The 22,022-nt window shown below is 42.3% G+C and overlaps 1 protein-coding gene across 3 annotated transcripts in view; it reads right to left on the bottom strand.

Moving 5' to 3' along the window:
- Positions 1 to 2,036: 2,036 nt before the first annotated feature.
- LOC113891016 (GTPase IMAP family member 7-like) overlaps positions 2,037 to 22,022 on the bottom strand; it is a 36,473-nt gene continuing 16,487 nt past the window's right edge. Inside the window, exons 1-3 of one of the 3 annotated variants that reach the window (XM_027538624.1) lie at positions 9,276 to 9,380; positions 5,015 to 5,054; positions 2,037 to 4,277 (exon numbers count right to left, since the gene is read on the bottom strand). In XM_027538624.1, the coding sequence (XP_027394425.1) occupies positions 3,347 to 4,240 (894 nt within the window). In that variant the 5' untranslated portion in view covers positions 4,241 to 4,277; positions 5,015 to 5,054; positions 9,276 to 9,380 and the 3' untranslated portion in view covers positions 2,037 to 3,346. Of the gene's footprint in view, positions 4,278 to 5,014; positions 5,055 to 9,275; positions 9,381 to 22,022 lie in introns of those variants that run through there. The other 2 variants (XM_027538623.1, XM_027538625.1) reach the window with 2 other exon arrangements.

Genomic DNA, 22,022 nt, shown 5'->3' with positions numbered 1-22,022 from the left:
AGAGCTCACAAGCTCCCTTTTGGTGTCTTGGTTCCCAAAGAGAAAGGGCGTGGAAACCACTGTTGGTGTCTTCTTGGCACACCTCGTGTAGCCCTTCTAGATGATCTGGCTCTGGAAGACAGAGGGAGCCTGGTCAGGAGGTCCTGAGGCTTTGGTCAGAAAAACCTGGATGCTGAGGACAAGAAGGGACCTTAATGCATCACTCAAACCTCAGCTCAAGAAGCCCCAGGGACCTGAAGCAGTGAGAGAAGAGGAGGCCCGGGGGATGTCTGTCAGGGAAGGGGTCCTTGTTAGATTGTAAGGAGGGATGGGGTGTGGGTGTAGTGGGGGCAGCCCAAAGAACAGGATCTACGCTCAAGACCCGTAATTCTAACAATTTTTTTTGCCCGTGGCTACTCTTTGTCAGCAAGTTTATATCTCATAAGGGACATGGAGGGCATGGTGTCCGCACCAGAGTCCTCATGAGCAAGGGGCTCCCTGCAAGAGTCCGTGGAAAGTCCTGCCTCTGCTCATGGACTGGACAGGCTCTGTCCATCCCACCCTTTCCTCCTCTTTCCATTTTGTTCCATTTTATCTCATTCCTTCACACCAGTATTCACTGCACACCTGCTATGTGTTCAGCTCTGGGCAGTGGTGTTTATAAGAGGAGATCTCAGCCTAGTCGGGGGGAAAGTCTCAGCACAGGACATAGAGGGTAAAATAAAGCAGCGATTTGTGTGGGACCCAAAATGCATGAAACAGAAGTCAGGGGCTAGGGGAAGAGAGCAGCAGGAAGCCGGCCTGTGTTACAGGGACCGGTGATGTGAAAAGGCAGCTGATAGTTCTTTAGGGAGTAGGGCCCTGCTGGGGGTTCTGAGAATCTCAGACTTGAGATTCTCAGACCTATTGCAAACTTGAGATTCACCCCACCCCCCCTTTTCTGCTTCTCTGCACATCACCCTGCCCTGGCCCTGCAGGGAAGGCTGAAGGAAGACCACCCAGTTAGAACAGGTGTGAAGTCCAAGTCAGTGCCATGTGTGGATAAACCAGGGCTCCCACCCCATTTTGTGCCTGCCCGCCTTCACCCCCTGTGTATGTCCTTAAACTACCTTTATATCTCCTGCTCATTGATACACTTCTCACTGAAATTTCAAAGATATAAGTGAAAATGGAGTAGAGGGAATTCATGTTTTATTAGAAATCAGAGCAGAGTGGTTTGTAATTCCCTTAATGAATACAACTACATGGAGAACTGAATAACAATGAAATAAAACTTTTGGGTTAAGCTACAGCAGTATTTAGAGGGAACTTAATAATCTTAAGTATGTATACTCAAATATAAGAAGCCAATTAAAAAAAGAAGAGCTGAATAAAACCAAAGAACTCAAAAAAAAAAAAAAAAAAGGAAATAATAAAGGAACAGAAATTAATGAACTATAAGACAGCACAAATAAGCATATCAAAATTTAAAAACTAAGCTGATTCTTTGGAATGAATCAGTATGATTCAATTGAAATAAAAAAAAGTGTATAATGGAAATACTAAACATTATAAAAGGATTATAACTATATATTCAAAGGAGATTTAAAATTTTTGAAGAATTTAATGAATAAATTTATGTCAATAAATTTGAAAATACAGATAGTAGATAATTTTTAAAAATAAACTATACAATTTTAGGTAACAAGGAAACCAATAGCATTATTAATCCCATAAGAAAAAATACTTTCTCACTATTTCCCAAATTTTATCCTTTAAATATCTGACTCCTTTATGTTTTTCTAGAAATCTAGACAGACCTATTGCAAACAAGACCATTGTGCTAAGAAACATACCAGAGGAACTTCTCTGGTGGTCCAGTGGTTAGGACTTTGCCTTCTAATGCAGGGGATGTGGGTTTGATCTCTGATTGGGGAGCTAAGACTCCACATACCTCCTGGCCAAAAGGCCAAAACATGAAACAGAAGCAATACTGTAACAAATTTAATAAAGACTTTAAAAATGGTCCACATTAAAAAAAAAATCAAAAAAAAAAGAAACATACAGGAAACTAGGCATACATTCTCAACAATTACTTTATTTTAACAAAGCTTTGTTTTGTTTTGTTAAATTATTGCCATCATTCAAATTCTCCCCCCTTTGAGCTAAGGCACATATTCTAAGCCTCTTTCCACATTTCACAACACAACTGAAACCTTTCCAGAAGCATTGACTTTAGACTTAAGGATCCTATTTTATGACTATCCCTTACAACTTTACCATTTACCCTAATCACCAGATTGGGCATTTTTGAAAATTAAAATTCATTCTTGGATCAAGCTGTGATCTCTGGAAACAGTCAAAAGTTTTGTTTTAGACACACTACAGGTACAACAGGATTCCTATACAGGTGTATTCTACTGGTCAGATCTAAGAGCCCCCAGTGCCTGTGGCTGGACCTTTGGTTGAAGGTGACAGCTAGTCAGATAGGACTGAGCAGAGAGGCATCCAGAAGACAAATGTCCTCATATAATTCTCTGGCTCCCATAGATCCTCTGTTGGCCTTCTCACTGGTGGTGTCTGAGAGAGTCAGAGAACATTGCACCCCAGGATGCAGGCCCCTGGCAGGGCCAAAGGACTAAAAAGGGAAGACAGTGGATCTGCAGGGGGAAATGGAACATTCTGGCACAGAGCTATCTGAATTTATAGGCAGAAGAACTTTAAGCCAGCACCTAGAAAAGGAAAGTGAAGACAAATAAGACAATTGTTTTTGAAATGGCCCTTTGGAATTATTGTTTGTTGGAGAATATTACAAATGTTATTATTTATCTCTTTGTTCATTGGTTGAATAAACAATATGCTGAAATGGATCAAAGAGTATATAGTGAAAAGTAAGTTTCCTTCCACCCCTGATTCTCAGAAACTGAAAGTTCCCTTCCCCAGAAGCAAGTGGCCAGTATTTAAAGAAATATTTTATATATATGTATTAACATACATCTTGTACTAGTTATCTACTGCTGTGTAACAAATTACCACAAAGTTTAGTGGCTAAAAACAACAAACGTTTATTATCTCATCTCTCATGAACCAGAGAATGATGCTGGGGGGGGGGGCGGACCGGAAGCTTTGCTGACAGTCACACAATGTTCACAAGGGGCCTGTGTAATGTGTTTCACAGGCAGTGGTAAGGCTCAATGCAGGATGCATTTCAGCCTTGAAATTCCTTTCATTTGAGTCTTTACCATGTGTAATGAGCTAGCACTCAAACTTGGCAATTTTGTAATTTCTTAAACTGGCTGATGTCTGTTGGTGGGGAGGCAAACATGGAGAGGGTAGGGAGTGAGCTGGAAAGATGCTTTGCTAACCATAGTAAACTGAGAGAAAATAGTTAATTCTTAAACCAATTACTTATTCTTGAAAGAAAATTCATAGGTCCATCATGTTTATCTCTGAAGATACTGTTTTGGGCCTCCTCCCTAACACATCTTAGTTTTTCTTCGTATTCCATCTTTAGTAACTTAATTTTTCTCTCTTTTTCCTGTATCCTATTCTTGTACGCCTGAGCATACTTCACTTCCACTTTTTGGATATCTCCTTTTAATTGATCATCATAGATTTTCTTCAAGACTTCTTCCCGCCTCCTCAGTCTTTCCACTGTGTTCTTGTATATGGCATCAAAGAAGTAAGTCCCTTGGTTGTTCTGCACCATGTTCTCTATCAGCTCTACCAGCTCCTGTATCTGAGCTTCCTTCTCAGCCTGGTTTGTGTTTTTGCTGTTACTGATGGCACAGCAGCGCTCCCCACACTCCTGGAGGAGGCTTCGTAGGTTTACATCCGCATTGTCCAAAAAGTCGCTCAGGCTCTGGTCCTCCAGCTCCTCCTTGCGGGTGAATAAGATGATCATATACTCCATGGCTGCTTCCCCAAACAAAGCCTTGATCAACGCCACGGTTTGCTGCTCTTCCTGTGTGTAGCGGCCCAACCTCAGAACCAAGACGATGGCATGAGGCCCAGGACAGGAGGCGAGGACACATCGGCTGATTTCCCTGCAGGTGGTGTTCAGGCTGTCCTTGGTGTCGAAGAGCCCTGGGGTGTCAACAACAAGAAGCTCTCTCCCCTTCCATTCCCGGGACGCTTTCTGACAAGTTTTGGTAACAGCTCCGGCAGCAATCTTAGACTCGAATACTTTGTACCCGAGGATGGTGTTTGCAGTCGCACTTTTCCCACTTCCGGTCTTCCCTACCAGCACTATCCTCAGAGCGTTGTTAGGGGTGGCAGCCATGTTAACATCAAGAGGCTCTGGGGTACCCAGACTCCACCTTAAGAAAAGGAAGGAGAGGGGAAGAGAGTCAATTTAGGCAAATAGGAACCATTCTCAAGTCTTTTTTTAACTTCCTTTGCCTCCCTGAACGGAGAAGGCAATGGCATTCCACTCCAGTACTCTTGCATGGAGAATCCCAGGGATGGGGGAGCCTGGTGGGTTGCCGTCTATGGAGTCGCACAGAGTCGGGCACGACTGAAGCGACTTAGCAGCAGCAGCAGCAGCCTCCCTGAAATTTGTAATATTCTATTACCAACATTGTTTGCAAAAGAAACAGAAAAATTAAACAGTTTAATTGCTGTGGATAAAACAGCAAAGTAGTTCCAGTATCCCCACAAAGGAGCGTCAGGTCTGTTACCAAGCCCAAGCTGTTCTGCTCACCGAACAACAGGCCAATAAATCCGGATACGAGTTGTTGGGGCAAGGAATGATGACTTTAATCAGAAGGCCAGTAGACCGAGGGGATGGCAGTCTAGCGTCTCTAAGAACCCTCTCATCTCACTCAGCATTTAGGGTCCTTTTATATACAATAGAGAGGGGGAAGGGACTCTCAGTGGCCTCACCAGTGGCAGAAGGAGGTTGTTAACTGGTCGCTGGTTACCAGTTGCTCACGTGCTTGGGAGGAGGGACCCACTCGGATGCCTGACCAATGGCTGAACAGGCCTGTTATAGCTGGTGTCAGTCTGAATGAAGTGTGCATGGGGAGCCAGGGAGGGAAAGCCCTTTATGACTTACCATCACAGTTTCTATCATTAAAGCAGTATGATGTTGGTCCCTGAATAGAGAGAACAGCAAAGCAAAAACAGAAAATTTGGAAACAGGCCAAATTAACCACATTGTATTTATTCATATTCAATTCATTTACATTATGCAACATTTATATTCAATAATGTAGCATCTCACATCAAGAGGAAGAAAGATAGACTAATAAGCAACATGGAGACAATCATATACAAAAAGATAAAACTGTATCCATTTCCTGATGCCTTTCAAACTCCAAATAGGGTAGAATTTCCAATGTTGAAAATTCCGTGTAAATAATAGAAGAAACATGGATAAATCTTTGTAACCTAGAGGTCAGGAAAATATTTCTAAAATTTGAAATAGAGTAAGGAAAGAGACAGGCTTCCCTGGTGATTCAGTCGGTGAAGAATCTGCCAGCAATGCAAGAGACCTGGGGTTCAATCCCTGGGTCAGGAATATCCCCCGGAGAAGGAAATGGCAACCCACTTCAGTATTCTTGCCTGGGAAACCCAGTGGAGAGAGGAGCCTTGTGGACTACAGTCCATGAGGTCACAAAAGAGTCAGACAACTTAGCTACTAAACCGCCACAAGGAAAGAGACTCCTAAATTTGGTTATATAAAAATCAGAAACATAATGTGGGAGAATAATGCCACCATACACAAATTAAAACACAACTGTCAAACTAGGGGAATTTTTTTCCTGGTTATGTAAAAGAGGGGTCATTTCACTTTTATACAAAGAATATCTATATTCAATATCTTGTATTGAACTACAAGAACTATATTCAATATCTTGTATTAACCTATAATGGAAAAAATCAGAATATATATATATATATATATATATATATATAATTATATATATTATATACATATATATATGGGCTTCACCAGTGACTTAGCAGTAAAGAATCTGCCTGCAATGCAGGAGACACAGGAGACGTAAGTTTGATCCCTGGGTTAGGAAGATCACCTTGAGGAAGGCATGGCGACCAACTCCAGTATTCTTGCCTGGAGAATTCCATGGACAGAGGAGACGGGAGGGTCACAGTTCATGGGGCCACAGAGAGTTGGATATGACTGAAGCGACTGAGCATGCACATACGCATGGACACATGTATGTGTAAAACTGAATGGCTTGGCTATAATTATAATAAATCAACTATATTTCAATAAAAATATTTTAGCAAACAAACAATATCTAAAAGTAGAGAAAGAAAAGACCAACAACTTGATAGAAAGTGGAGTAAGAGATAAGAATAAACAGTCCAAATAAAAATGTAAATATCCTTTGAATATGTAAAAAGATATCAACATCCACTCGTAATAGAGAAAAACATATCAAAACATAGAAAAACTAAAGTTAATTATTTAATATTGCACTAGGATACAATTTCTCACCTACAGGTTTGAAAAAACCCAGAAATTAGTTGGCATAATCTGTTGATAAAAGGTATAGCGGAAGGACTCCCTGGTGACCCAGTGGTTAAGAATCCACCTTGCAATGCAGGGGATGTGGGTTCAATCCCTGGTCAGGGAACTAAGATACTACATGCCACGGAGCAACTAATCCCTCCACAACTGGAGAGTCCGTGTGTCACAATGAAAGATCCCACACGAGGCAAGGACAATCCCGCATGCTGCAACTAAGATGCAATGCAGCCAAATAGATAAATACATGTTTTTTTAATAAATAAAAGATGTAGGGGAAAGAGATCTTCTCCTGCATGGCTGTTGGGAATAAAAGAACAGTCTAAAACAACTGGAGGAGAATTTAGCAAGGTCTTGTATATGTGCATTTACATACGCCTTTACCCTTTTATTATCAATCTCAATTTTAGGATTTATTCCAAAGTACCCAAAAAGAATATGGAAGAAAATTACGCAGAAAGCTCTGTGTGTGTGTATGCATACGTGTGTGCTCAGTCATGTTCAACTCTTTGTGAGCCTATGGACTGTAGCCTTCCAGGCTCCTCTGTCCTTGGGATTTTCCCAGCAAGAATACTGGAGTGGGTTGCCATTTCCAAGGGATCTTCATGACCCAGGGGTTGAACCCACGTCTCCTGCATCTCCTGCATTGGCAGGCAGATTCTTTACCATTGGGCCACCTGGGAAGCCCACAGAAGTCTGTTAACTGTGCCACTATTTGAATCTCAGGACACCAAAAACCTATCATGCATCATTAGGGTAGGGACCCAGTTGAATTAACTAAGGTATATTCACACAGTGAAGCACCGGTCAACTGTAGAAAAAATGAGGTATATCTTTATATCCTAGTATGGAGACATCTCCAGGATATAGCATTAAGAAGAAAAAGCAAAGAAGAAAGTAATGCACAGTTTACTAGCATTTCTCTAACCAGGAGGAATATGATCTATATATATATAAAATGTGTAATACATATATTTTTCATTCATCTGTAAAAGCAATGGCTGAATAATCTGAAAGCTAAACAAACAAAAAAGTTACTTATATGGGTATGGGAAAAAGAGGAGGGAGAAGACAGGGACAGAAACTGGGAATCAGACTTGTTTGGATATACTTATATTTCATTGATTTGATCTTAAAACCATATAAATAGTTACATAATCATACAGCAAAAATTATATTTAAAATCCTAGTAAAAATCAAAAGCAAATGTAACAAACAGGCTTAATTGTATTTTGTGTAATGAATGAACCACACAAAAAATTGTTCCAAGAGACTTGATAACGCAGTCATTTCTCTGTCCATCTCCAGTGGGATGTACTTTAAGTCTCCCGAAACCTTGCCCCAAAATATCTGCAAAGAATTCTCAGGAATCTTATTCTTCATTGTGTGTATGTGTATGTGTGTGTGTTTGTATAGTTTTGAAGCCCATTGGAAAGACATCAAAACAATGATAAGCCCAGTAGAAATGAGTACCCTTAGTGCCAGACTGCAGTCTTCAAATGCCCATTTCCTGCCAAAACATTAGTTGATTTACACATACTGCAGTATGAGCTTCCCTGGTGGCTCAACAGTAAAGAATCTGCCTACAATGCTGGAGACCCGGGTTCGATCACTGGGTCAGGTAGATCCCCTGGAGAAATCAGCAACCCACTCCAGTATTCTTGCCTGGGAAATCCCATGAACAGAGAAGCAGGCAGACTATAGTCCATGGGGTCATAAAGAGTTAGACACAACTTAGTGACTAAACAACAGCTGTCAGATTAGATCAGTCACTCAGTCATGTCTGACTCTTTGCAACCCCATGAATCACAGCACGCCAGGCCTCCCTGTCCATCCATCACCAACTCCTCGAGTTCACTGAGACTCACATCCATCGAGTCAGTGATGCCATCCAGCCATCTCATCCTCTGTCATCCCCTTCTCCTCCTGCCCCCAATCCCTCCCAGCATCAGAGTCTTTTCCAATGAGTCAAATCTTCGCATGAGGTGGCCAAAGTACTGGAGTTTCAGCTTTAGTATCATTCCTTCCAAAGAAATCCCAGGGCTGATCTCCTTCAGAATGGACTGGGTGGATCTCCTTGCAGTCCAAGGGACTCTCAAGAGTCTTCTCCAACACCACAGTTCAAAAGCATCAATTCTTCGGCGCTTAGCCTTCTTCACAATCCAACTCTCACATGCATACATGACCACAGGAAAAACCATAGCCTTGACTAGACGAACATTTGTTGGCAAAGTAATCTCTCTGCTTTTGAATATGCTATCTAGGTTGGTCATAACTTTCCTTCCAAGGAGTAAGCGTCTTTTAGTTTCATGGCTGCAGTCACCATCTGTAGTGATTTTGGAGCCCAGAAAAATAAAGTCTGACAGTGTTTCCACTGTTTCCCCATCTATTTCCCATGAAGTGGTGGGACCGGACGCCAGTGCAATATAAAATAACAATTAAATTAAAAAAAAAAAAAGATTTACACTGAGTGGTCTCTAAATTGCCTTCCAAATCTAAAGACCTTGGGGACACATTTCCTACTAAAAGAAATGTCTGGCTTATCAAGTGTACTCAATGTCTATCCCAACAACAACTGGATGGAAGGTGCAATATTCAGCAAAAGGTTGTCTTGTTAAAATGAGAGTGCATGGACAATGTGTTAACAGACATTCTTAGTCCCCTCCCTACCGCCACCTCCCCTGCTCTGGCAGCATCCTCCTGACTTGTTTGCACAGCACCAGGTCCCTTCTCAGGCCAGAATCCACACCCTCCCCAGACTCCCCTACCCTACTGTCCTTGCAGCTCTGTCTCCCTGGGATCTGTTCTCAGCCAAGCTCACCTGATTTAAGGACTTGATGAGCTGTCTGGTTTCCTCCAGAGAAGCTGTTTGAGCCCCTGCGTTTGCTCTAACTGCTGCACCTCTGAGACCTCGGAGCCAGGAAGCAGATTGGGTGGGGCCAGTGAAAAAAGTGTTTTGTTTTTAAAAAGACAGAAATGTTGCCCCATAATTTGATGGGTGGTTCAGTTTGGCCTGGTGGTTCAGACGGTGAAGCATCTGCCTACAATGCAGGAGACCAGAGTTCGATTCCTGCGTCAGAAAGCTCCTCTGGAGAAGGAAGTGGCAACCCACTCCAGTACTCTTGCCTGGAAAATCCCATGGATGGAGGAGCATGGTAGGCTACAGTCCATGGGGTCACAAAGGGTCAGATACCTTTGAAGTGAGTGACTTTACTTCAGTTTTGCCAAGTTGAAAGCTTATTCTCCATGTGCCTGCTATGACACCAGAATTTTGAAAATTTTTACTTGTTGTTTGGGGTTAATAAAGTGAAGTGAAAGTGAAAGTCACTCAGTCATGTCTGATTCTGTGACCCCATGGTCTATACAGCCCATGGAATTCTCCAGGCCAGAATACTGGAGTGGGTACCCTTTCCCCCTTCTCCAGGGGATCTTCCCAACCCAGGGATTGAACCGGGGTCTCTTGCATTGCAGGCAGATTCTTTACCAACTGATCTATCAGGGAAACCTATGGAATAGTATCAACTCTAATATTTAAGCCTTACCCAATGAGAACAAATCCCCAGATTCCCACTGGCAGGAACCAGTTCACACCAATGAACCTGGTGTGCTTACTCACACGAATTCTCAGATGTACGTGGTTATAGTTATAAACCTCCAGCAGTGGAACAGAGAGCAGTGGTACTAAAAGGGAGACTACATGGAAGGGACCATTCGTAGGGCCCTTGGCTCCAGGAGTCTGGCATGAGGAATCACTGTTAGTCCAGGCTCACTCCTCCCAGTGTTCCTGAGTCCTAAGGGTCATCAGAGCCATGGATGGTTACAGACAGTTACAGATATAAGCTTTATTTGCCACTTGGCTTCAACAGCCAAAAAAGCAAGAAGCAAGGAAATGGGTTTTTCTCCCACAGTTTTCTATTTCTTTCAGGAAATCCACAGTTCCTTTCCTTATATGCCTACCTAGGTTTCTAGCCCCACACCTCCAAAATCCACAATATTTGCTTAGCTATCCCCTGAATTCTTAGCCATTCCGTGATCCTAATGGTGGGAGAGGTTGATTAGGATAACAGGAATTCAGGAAAGAATGTGGAGGCTGCCATAACCATCAGACATCATCCCATAACTTGCCTTCTTTCTGGGGTTTGTCATTTGGTTTGCACAATTTCTGCTATTATTTTCATTACTTCCTTTTGGTTTCAATTTGACAACTGTTGTTGCTTTGTTTCAATCCTTCCCCAAGGAGAATGTTCTTCAGTGCTTTCTTAGTAAAGACAGATGCTATAAGTAAAACTTTAACAAGTAGTAAAGGAACAACTGGGCTTCCCTGATAGCTCAGTTGGTAAAGAATCCGCCTGCAATGCAGGAGACCCCAGTTCGATTCCTGGGTTGGGAAGATCCCCTGGAGAAGGAAAAGTCTATCCACTCCAGTGTTCTGGCCTAGAGAATTCCACGGACAGTCCATGGGGTTGCAAAGAGTCAGACACGACTGAGCCACTTTCACTTTCAAAGGAACAATTGCAATGTACACCACAGTATATCACAGCACAGACTTCTTTCTGTTTCTTGTAAACCCCTATATTTTCAAGAAATGGGCAACTGGGTGATTTATTGTAAATTCACTTGTGCAGAGAAAAATACACATCCTGCCTCAGAAACTACACTCTCTTATTTGACACTTGAAGGTCACAGCACACCTTCATCACCACGAGGTCATAGCACAGGCTAGACAGCCTAGGTTACAGGCCTGGGTCCCCCTGGTTATACCTGCTGAAGTGTTCAGAAGGGATAGGAGGAGAAAGGCTGGGCCAGGGAGAAATCTCATCATGAAAATTGCACTGAACTGTCCTTAGAATCCTTTTCAGACCCCTCCTCAGGCAGACCTGGCCTGAGGATGAAGTGCAAGGGCTTTCCTGGAAGTCTCCAAACCCACATCAGGACTCATTCAAAGCAGGCCCAGCAGGCAGCACTTCTGAGTTCCACATGAATGAAATGAAATAAACTCTATTGTAAACTGGAATAGTGTGTGGATATTTCCATCTTTCAAGATCCTAACAATGAAGTTCTCAAAGCCTAAGATAAATAATAAATAAATAAATGAGATGGATAATAAATAGTTGAGCAGCCTCGTGGCTTTTGACTGTTGTTTATCATGAAAAAAAAAAAAAAAAACAAACCTCTAGAATGGTACTTAAGTGTCATTAAGGTTTGAGAGGTCACAGGTGACTATTTGGAAATGAAAAGTGACACTAGCATTTCTCTTATCCTCTGCAAGTATAACATATTTGTGTTTAGTGGAGAGTCAAAGATTCCCAATAAAATAGCAATCTGGAAGACAGTGCCACCTAGGTCCCCATTAGCTCTGTTTCATTCAACTACAATGAAGGACAGCAAGAAGGGGAAACTAAACTGGCCAAAGCCCAGGCACACTGCAGGAAGGAAGAGGAGGGGAGCTAGCAACATGGCCAATGTTTAATTTCAGCTACTGACAGGGTCTCCTCCAAAACATTGAGAGGAGCCCTGCAAACTTACACTGATGAACATCCATAACTGACAAACATTATTTAAAGAAAAAAATTAAAAAGTCTCTAAACATTGTCCTATGTTCATATAAGAAATGAAGAAACATTTATTCAGAAAAAAATATACTGACTCTTAGAAAGAACAGTGAGCATCTGCATCATACTTGAACCATGACCTACTTCCTCCCTCCCCAGCCCAGCCTCAGTTTGACAGAAACTCCATTCTTGGCAGGGGTGGCCAAGAAGATGAGGCTCCCTTTCCCCACAGTTAATCATCGAGAGTATAGTATCTTACCAATAGGGGTAGCATTTCTGATCTGCAGAGACTAAATGTCTGATAAGTAAGATTAGGCAATAGTTTCTAATGGTGGTGGTGGTTTAGTCGCTAAGTTGTGTCCCACTCTAATATATGACACCAAAACACCAAAGAAAAACAGATAATTTATATTTAATCAAAATTTAAAACTTTCCCATCAAAGAGCACTATCCAAAAAGTGAAAAGACAACCTGCAGAATGAGAGAAAATATTTGCCAACCATATATCTGATAAAGATCTAATATCCAGAATATATAACGAACTCTTGTGCTGTGCTTAGTTGCTCAATGGTGTCTGACTCTTTGCGACCCCATGGACTGCAGCCCGCAAAGCTCCTCTATCTGTGGGGATTCGCCAGGCAAAAATACTGGAGTGGGCTGCCATGCCCTCCTCCAGGAGATCTTTCCAGTCCAGGGATCAAACCCAGGTTTCCTATATTGCAAGCAGATTCTTTACCGACTGAGCAGCCAGGGAAGCTGTAACTCTAAAAACTCCACAGTAAAAAGACAAATTGCCTAATTTTTAAATGGGCAAAAGATTTGAATAAGAATTTCTTCAAATAAGATACACAGATGACCAATAAACATAAGAAAAGAAGATAAACATCATCAGTTCAGTCAGTTCAGTTGCTCAGTCATGTCCGACTCTTTGCGACCCCATGAATTGCAGCACGCCAGGCCTTCCTGTCCATCACCAACTCCCGGAGTTCACTCAGACTCATGTTCATCGAGTCAGTGATGCATCCAGCCATCTCATCCTCTGTTGTCCCCTTCTCCTCCTGCCCCAATCCCTTCCAGCATCAGAGTCTTTTCCAATGAGTCAACTTTTTGCATGAGGTGGCCAAACTACTGGAGTTTCAGCTTTAGCATCATTCCTTCCAAAGAAATCCCAGGGCTGATCTCCTTCAGAATGGACTGGTTGGATCTCCTTGCAGTCCAAGGGACTCTCAAGAGTCTTCTCCAACACCACAGTTCAAAAGCATCAATTCTTCGGTGCTCAGCCTTCTTCACAGCCCAACTCTCACATCCATACATGACCACAGGAAAAACCATAGCCTTGACTAGACGAACCCATGTTGGCAAAGTAATGTCTCTGCTTTTGAATATGCTATCTAGGTTGGTCATAACTTTCCTTCCAAGGAGTAAGCGTCTTTTAATTTCATGGCTGCAGTCGCCATCTGCAGTGATTTTCGAGCCCCCCAAAATAAAGTCTGACAGTGTTTCCACTGTTTCCCCATCTATTTCCCATGAAGTGATGGGACTAGATGCCATGATCTTCGTTTTCTGAATGTTGAGCTTTAAGCCAACTTTTTCACTCTCCACTTTCACTTTCATCAGGAGGCTTTTAGTTCCTCTTCACTTTCTGCCATAAGGGTGGTGTCATCTGCATATCTGAGGTTATTGATATTTCTCTCAGCAATCTTGATTCCAGCTTGTGCTTCTTCCAGCCCAGCGTTTCTCATGATGTACTCTGCATTTAAGTTAAATAAGCAGGGTGACAATATACAGCCTTGGCGTACTCTTTTTCCTATTTGGAACCAGTCTGTTGTTCCATGTCCAGTTCTAACTGTTGCTTCCTGACCTGCATACAGGTTTCTCAAGAGGCAGGTCAGGTGGTCTGGTATTCCCATCTCTTTCAGAATTTTCCACAGTTTATTGTGATCCACACAGTCAAAGGCTTTGGCATAGTCAATCAAGCAGAAATAGATGTTTTTCTGGAACTCTCTTGCTTTTTCCATGATCCAGCAGATGTTGGCAATTTGGTGTCTGGTTCCTCTGCCATTTCTAAAACCAGCTTGAGCATCAGTAAGTTCACGGTTCATGTATTGTTGAAGCCTGGCTTGGAGAATTTTGAGCATTACTTAACTAGCATGTGAGATGAGTGCAATTGTGCGGTAGTTTGAGCATTCTTTGGCATTGCCTTTCCTTGGGATTGGAATGAAAACTGACCTTTTCCATTCCTGTGGCCACTGCTGAGTTTTCCAAATTTGCTGGCATATTGAGTGCAGCACTTTCACAGCATCATCTTTCAGGATTTGAAATAGTTCAACTGGAATTCCATCACTTCCACTAGCTTTGTTCATAGTGATGCTTTCTAATCAGTCATCAGGGAAATAAAAATCTACATCAAATAAGATACCACTTCATACTCAGTGGGATGATTATAATCTTTCAAAAAGAAAAAATAACAAATACTGATAAGTATGTGGATAAATTTAATCTTTATACCCTGCTGGGGAGGATATAACATGACACAGCTGCTGCAGAAAACACTTCAGTGTTTCCTTAAAAAATTAAAACATGGATTACCACATGATGTAGTGATTCCACTCCCTAAGTGTCCATCCAAGAGGACTGCCAAGACGTGTTCATACCAAAGATTCTACATGAATGGTTAAGCAGCATTATTCATAATAGCCCAAAACCAGTGGAAACAACCCAAGTGCACATCAACAGATGAATGGATATATGCATACAATGGAGTATCATTTAACCATAAAAAGGAATGGAGTCTGGCTACATGCTACAATGTGAATGAACCTTGACAGCAGTATACTAAGTGAAAGAAACCAGGAAAAAGATACATAAAGATATGATTAATTTACATGAATGTCCAAAAATGACAATGAGCTCATAAGAGTGTCCTTAGGAAGGTTTTAGCTTTAGTTTCTTCTACTCTATTAACGTTTATATGCAGCTTCACTTTTTAAGCCTTTCTTCTCGCTTATGGTTTGAATTGTGTTCCCCTCCAAAAGATACTGAAGCCCTAACCCTACAAATGTGACTTGCTTGGAAATAAGGTCTCTGTAGATTTGATTGTTAAGGTAAAGCTGCTGAGATGAACCTTAATCCATACAATTGGTATCCTTATTAGAAGGGAGATATTGGACACAGACACATGCATTGGGAAGACAGTCATGTGAAGGCAGAAGCAGAGGTTAAAGTAAGGCTCCCTGAGGCCTCTAGAAGCTAGAAGAGGCAAGGAAGGTTGTCACCATGCGCCGTGAATGACACCTGGATTCTTGACCTCTGGAGGAGAGGAATTCGATCCAGGGCCAGTGATGAGGCTTGGTCACTCAGAACTTTTGTGTGATAAAATTTTATTAACGTATAAAGGAGATAGAGAGAGCTTCTGACATAGACATCAGAAGGGGGCAGAAAGAGTGCCCCCTTGCTAGTTTATAGTAAGGGGTTATATACCTATTAGCAAGATGCTAATTAGAGAAAGGAAATGCCTCAAAACTGAGAGAGTTGCACCAGATCCCTTACCCATAACATGCATTTTGTGATAGCATTGGCACCAGGTGAGTCATCCCGGGCCGTGAAACAATTGACATGAATCTTGAACAAAGGCAGATTCTAAGGTAAATACATAGTTCATTAACACAGCTTAAGAAAAACATTTCATAGAAAAATGCATTGGTTAGCTCAAGGTTTGAGAAAAGTTCAGGGGGAACCAGGTGTCATCAGGGCAACATAGAATTTTAAAAGAAAACTCCTTTTAATTTTGTTAAAATTAAAAGTCCGTTTAATTAATAGAAAAGGAATAAAAATCTGACACTTGTGGTTTGTTTCCTCCTGCCTCTTAAGAGAGAGGGAAAAACCGTCTGACACTTGCAGTCTATTTCCTCCCCTTGGGAGGACCCCTAGGCTTCCTGCCTGTTACCTTCTCAGAAGGATCCTCCCTGACAGCATTCAGGAGGAACATGGCCCTGCCAACACCTTTATTTTGGACTTTTGGCCTCCAGACTTGAGAGAGAATAAATTATTATAAAAATGATTTATTATCTGTTATTATAAGCCACTTCATTTGTGCTACTTTGTTATGACAGCCCTGGGAAATGAACATGTCCCTCTCTGGTGATTTTCTCTAGTTATCCCCAGTCAACACACAACAATTACATCTTGTTGCCATTCAGGGAGATAAAATGGCAAGTCTTACATAGGTCTGGGTCAGCAGGGCACTAAAGGGGAATGCAGGCTGCCTCCACATTAGTCTCCCCTGAGAATAGCATGGTGGTGGCAGCAATCACCTAGGGAGGACATGGATCCTGGAGGTCAGCTGCTGACCAAAACCAAATCAAGCTGAGACTCACTCCAGAGCTGAGTGACATTCAAGTAAACCATGATCATGAAGTAGCTAATGTGCAAGGCCAAACTCAGAAACAATAGGAGACTTTTATCCCCAACCCTACTTACATAGTGGGATGGGGAGTAGTGCCTGGATCCTACTGTTCTTTAGACAGGGAGACAGAAATGGCAGATGCTTGAGAGACATGTCATGCTCTGCCTCTATGGTGGTTCAGAACCATTTCCAGACTGTTCATCAGAAATCATGGGGGCCAGAAGGAAGTGACACAATATTTTCCAAGTGTTGAAAGAAAAGAACTGTCAACCCAGAATTCTATAACCAGAGAAAACATCCTTCAAGAATGAAAGGACAGAGGCCATCAGGGATACTCCAATCTCAGTCACCATCTTATTTCAACCTCATGAGAGACTTCAGCTGATGCCAACATGAAGCAGAAGAACCATCCAGTCAAGCCCTGTTCAAATTTCTGACCCACAGGATTGTGAGCAAATAAAACACTTCTTTTGGAAAACAAAAAAAAATGAATGAAAGGACAGAGACTACCCTGGTGGTCCACTGGCTAAGAATCTACCTTGAAATGCAGGGCGCATGGGTTCGATTGCTGGTTGGGGAACTAAGATCCCACATGCCTCAGGGCAACTAAGCCCACCCACCTCAATTAGAAGCCCACATGCTTAGAGGTTTCCCTGGTGGCTCAGATAGTAAAGAATCCGCCTACAATGCAGGAGACCTGAGTTCAATCTCTGGGTCAGGAAGATCTCCTGGAGAGGGAAATGGCGACCCACTCCATTGAAAATTCTTGCCTGGAGAATTCCATGGACAGAAGAGCCTGGCAGATTACAGTCCATGGGGTTGCAAAGAGTTGGACACAACTGAGCAACTAACATATTACATTACATTATGCAACTAAGACCTGATGCAGCCAAATAAATAAATAAAATAAAAATAACTGCACGCATGTACAGTCAAAGTTGGGCAATTATGAACAAATAAGATACACTTCTGAATAAAGTACTGCTCATGATCACTGTGCCCAGCACCACCAAGAAGGTGGGCAGACCACCTAAGCTGCCCCTATGGTCAACCTGCTGATCTGCCCCCACCCTCACTCCTTTTAGGAACCAGACTGTCCTCCTCAGATAGTGAGCCAGGGCACCTGTTTTCTCTTATCACTCCCCCCTACTATAGCATAGGTCCCAGAAAATCTGTGCCTGAATTTCTCATCTGACTTCTTACCAGTTTCTATTGATTAAAGTGTCCAAGGACTTGAGTCGGTAATTGTGTCATCTTTGTTTTGTTTCTATTTTTTAGTTTTAGTCTCTGGTTGAGCCCTTGTGATGAATAATTTAAATGAGTACATTTTGGATGAGAGGGAAAAAAAAAAAAAAGAACAGACCAATTTGCAAAGTTTCAATTAAAAAAAAAAAAAAAAGCACAAATTTGCAAATTTTCATCCAAAGCACAGAGCTTACTAATGCTGGGGTGAAGAAATGCAGCAGGAATCAAAGGTAAAAATGCCGTTTTCCAAACCTCCCTTAACAGAAACGGATTCCCTGGTGGCTCAGACAATAAAGAGTCTGCCTGAAATGTGGGAGACCCGAGTTCAATCCCTGGGGTGGGAAGATCGCCTGGAGAAGGAAGTGGCAACCCACTTCAGTATTCTTGCCTGGAAAATCCCATGGGCAGAGGAGCCTGGCAGGCTACAGTCTATAAAGTTGCAAAGAGTCAGACCCGACTGAATGACTTCACTTTCACTTTTCAGTTGCTCAGTTATGTCTGACTCTTTGTGGACCCATGGACTGTAGTCCACCAGGCTCCTCCATCCATGGAATATTCCAGGCAAGAAAACTGGAATGGGTTGCCATTTCCTTCTCCAGGGAATCTTCCCAATCTAGGGATTGAACCTGCGACTCTTGGGTCTCCTGCATTGGCAGGAGGAGTCTTTACCACTAACACTATCTGGCAAGACATATTAGATTATATTTTACACATAAAATTAAACAGCAGAAAGATCAATACTTTTGTATTATCCCCAGGACCTCAACCATACAGTCAAATGTGTATGTTCCTAAAAATAAGGGTGCACCTTATTTTATTAGAGTAAATCTGTACCTTACTGTGATAGGTATCATGAAACTTTAGCCACAAATCTGTCTATAGACAATAAAAATTCAGACATATAGAATGTAAAGCTACTACTGTAATACCTAGTACAGATGTCAGCAAAACAATAGTTTCCAACTGTGGACAAGAAACATCCTTCTACACTGGAACAAATGAAGAAAGTGCCTTGGGGCAACTACCAAAAATGACACCATTGCCGGTCCTAAGATGGTGAAGGAATAGGACGGGGAGACCACTTTCTACCCCACAAATTCATCAAAAGAACATTTAAATGCTGAGTAAATTCCACAAAACAACTTTTGAATACCAGCAGAGGACATCAGGCACCCAGAAAAGCAGCCCATTGTCTTTGAAAGGAGGTAGGAAAAAATATAAAAGACAAAAAGAGAGACAAAAGAGGTAGGAATGGAGTTCTGTCCCTGAAAGGGAGTCTTAAAAAGAAAGAAGTTTCCAAACACCAGGAAACAATCTCACTGCTGAGTTTGTGGCGAGCCTTGGAACGACAGAGGGCAACATAACTGGGAGGATAAATAAATAAATAATTAAAACCCACAGATTACGTGCCCAACGATAACTGCCCCAGAGGAGAAGCAGCACAGATGCCTGCACCTGCCACTAGCAAGCAGGGGCTGCATTGCTTAAAGACCGGGCCTGAATGCCCCAAGGGCAATCTGAGGGAACTAACTTGGGCAAGCAAACCAGACTTTGGGATAGCTACCACATGAAAAGCCCTAACATAAGACACTTCCAGGCCCACTCATAGAACAAAGGACTGAACAGAGCTAGCCGGCTGCAGACCATTCCCCTCCGGTGCTAGGCAGCCAGAACCAGAAGTGGGCAATCGCAGCTGCAGAGAGGCATTATCTACCAAACTGCAAGCAGGCTTCTTTGCTAACTAAGACTTCTTGGGCTTCTGGACAGTCAACATCCGTCTGAGAAGGTGTGCCAGTTGTACACCCAGAAAACCAAGCGTCAGGGACGGGGGAGGCGATAAGTTGCAGCGATGGTGCTCGCCAAACACTTCATCGCCTGAGCTGCTCGGACCTGGGAAGGGCACAAAATGCAGGTCCAACCAAGTCTACGCCTCTGAGGACTATCTGAGTGTCTGAACCTGAGCGGCTTAGACCTGGAAGGGGCATTCAGCCCAGGGCCGGCCTCGGATGGTTCCCAGCAGAGCAACCTAGAGCCTGAGCAGTGTGGGCAGAGAGGGCACATGCCCCGTGAGCGGGGGCAGGCCCACTGTGGCTGAGACACTGCAAGCACATGCCAGTGTTATTTGTTTGCAGCGTCTCTCCCTCCCCACAGTGCAACTGAACAGGTGAGCCTAAAAAAGTGTCCACCACCGACCCCTTGTGTCAGGGCAGAAATCAGACACTGAAGAGACCAGCAAACAGAAGAAGCTCAGAGGGAACCACTTTGGAAGTGACAGATGCAATAGATTACAACCCTGTAGTTAGTACCGACTACATAGGAAGGGGCCTATAGATCTTGAGAAATATAAGCCAGACCAAGGAACTATCCGAAAATGAACTGACCCCACACTGCCCACAACAACACCAGAGAAAGTCCTAGATATATTTTTTACTATTTTTACTATCATTCTTCTTTAAAAAAAATTTTTTTTAATTTTTAAGTCCTCTATTACTCCTTTAATTTTCATTTTTATAACCTACTATTACTTTGCAAAAAAAAAAAAGGCCCTATTTTTAAAGCAAACTTCATATATATTTTTTGTTTATAATTTTTTGTCTTTTGTTTTTCCTTTCTTTTCTTTAATATTGTATTTTTGAAAATCCAACCTCTACTCTAGATTTTTAATCTTTGCTTTTTGGTATTTGTTATCAATTTTGTACCTTTAAGAACCCAATCCTCAGTACCCATTTTTACTTGGGAGCAAGATTATTGGCTTGACTGCTCTCTCCCTCTTTGGACTCTCCTTTTTCTCCACCAGGTCACCTCTATCTCCTCCCTCCCCCTTATCTTCTCTACCCAACTCTGTGAATCTCTTTGTGTGTTCCAGATGGTGGAGAACACTTAGGGAACTGATTACTGGCTGGATCTGTCTCTCTTCTTTTGATTCCCTCCTTTATCCTCCTGGCCACCACTGTGTCCATCCTCCCTCTTCTCTTCTCTGTATAACTCTGTGAACATCTCTGAGCGGTCCAGCCTGTGGAGAGCACATAAGGAAGTGACTACTGGCTAGCTTGCTCTCTCTTCTTTTGATTCCACCTCATCTCATTCAGGTCACGTCTAACTCCCTCCTCCTCTTCTCTTCTCCATGTAACTCTGTAAACCTCTCTGGGTGTACCTCACTGTGGAGAAACTTTTCATCTTTAACCTAGATGTTTTATCAACGGTGCTGTATAGATGGAGAAGTCTTGAGGCTACTATAAAAATAAGACTGAAAACCAGAAGCAGGAGGCTTAAGTCCAAATCCTGAGAACACCAGAGAACTCCTGACTCCAGGGAATATTAATTGACAGGAGCTCACCAAACGCCTCAATACCCACACTGAAACCAAGCACCACTGAAGAGCCAACAAGTTCTAGAGCAAGACATACCACACAAATTCTCCAGCAACACAGGAACACAGCTCTGGTCTTCAATCTTCAGGCTGCCCAAAGTCACTCCAAACCCATTGACATCTCATAACTCATTACTGGACACTTGATTGCACTCCATAGAAGAAATCCAGCTCCACCCACCAGAACACCAACACAAGCTTCCCTAACCAGGAAACCTTGACAAGCCACCCGTACAACCCCACCCACAGCAAGGAAACTCCACAATAAAGAGAACTCCACAAACTGCCAGAATACAGAAAGGACACCCCAAACACAGAAATATAAACAAGATGAAGAGACAGAGGAATACCCAGAAGGTAAAGGAACAGGATAAATGCCCTTCAAACCAAACAAAAGAGGAAGAGATAGGGAATCTACCTGATAAAGAATTCCGAATAATGATAGTGAAAATGATCCAAAATCTTCAAATCAAAATGGAATCACAGATAAAATAGCCTGGAGACAAGGATTGAGAAGATGCAAGAAAGGTTTAACAAGGACCTAGAAGAAATAAAAAAGAGTGAATATATAATGAATAATGCAATAAATGAGATCAAAAACACTCTGGAGGGAACAAATAGTAGAATAATGGAGGCAGAAGATAGGATTAGTGAAGTGGAAGATAGAATGGTAGAAATAAATGAATCAGAGAGGAAAAAAGAAAAACGAATTAAAAGAAATGAGGACAATCCCAGAGACCTCCAGGACAATGGTAAATGCCCCAACATTCGAATCATAGGAGTCCCAGAAGAAGAAGAAAAAAAGAAAGACCATGAGAAAATACTTGAGGAGATAATAGTTGAAAACTTCCCTAAAATGGGGAAGGAAATAATCACCCAAGTCCAAGAAACCCAGAGAGTCCCAAACAGGATAAACCCAAGGCAAAACACACCAAGACACATACTAATCAAATCAACAAAGATCAAACACAAAGAACAAATATTAAAAGCAGCAAG

Source organism: Bos indicus x Bos taurus, chromosome 4 (assembly GCF_003369695.1).
Source record: "Bos indicus x Bos taurus breed Angus x Brahman F1 hybrid chromosome 4, Bos_hybrid_MaternalHap_v2.0, whole genome shotgun sequence".
Taxonomy (NCBI): Eukaryota; Metazoa; Chordata; class Mammalia; order Artiodactyla; family Bovidae; genus Bos; species Bos indicus x Bos taurus.
Note: the sequence above shows the minus strand (reverse complement) of the source record. Positions and strands in the feature narration are given on the sequence as shown.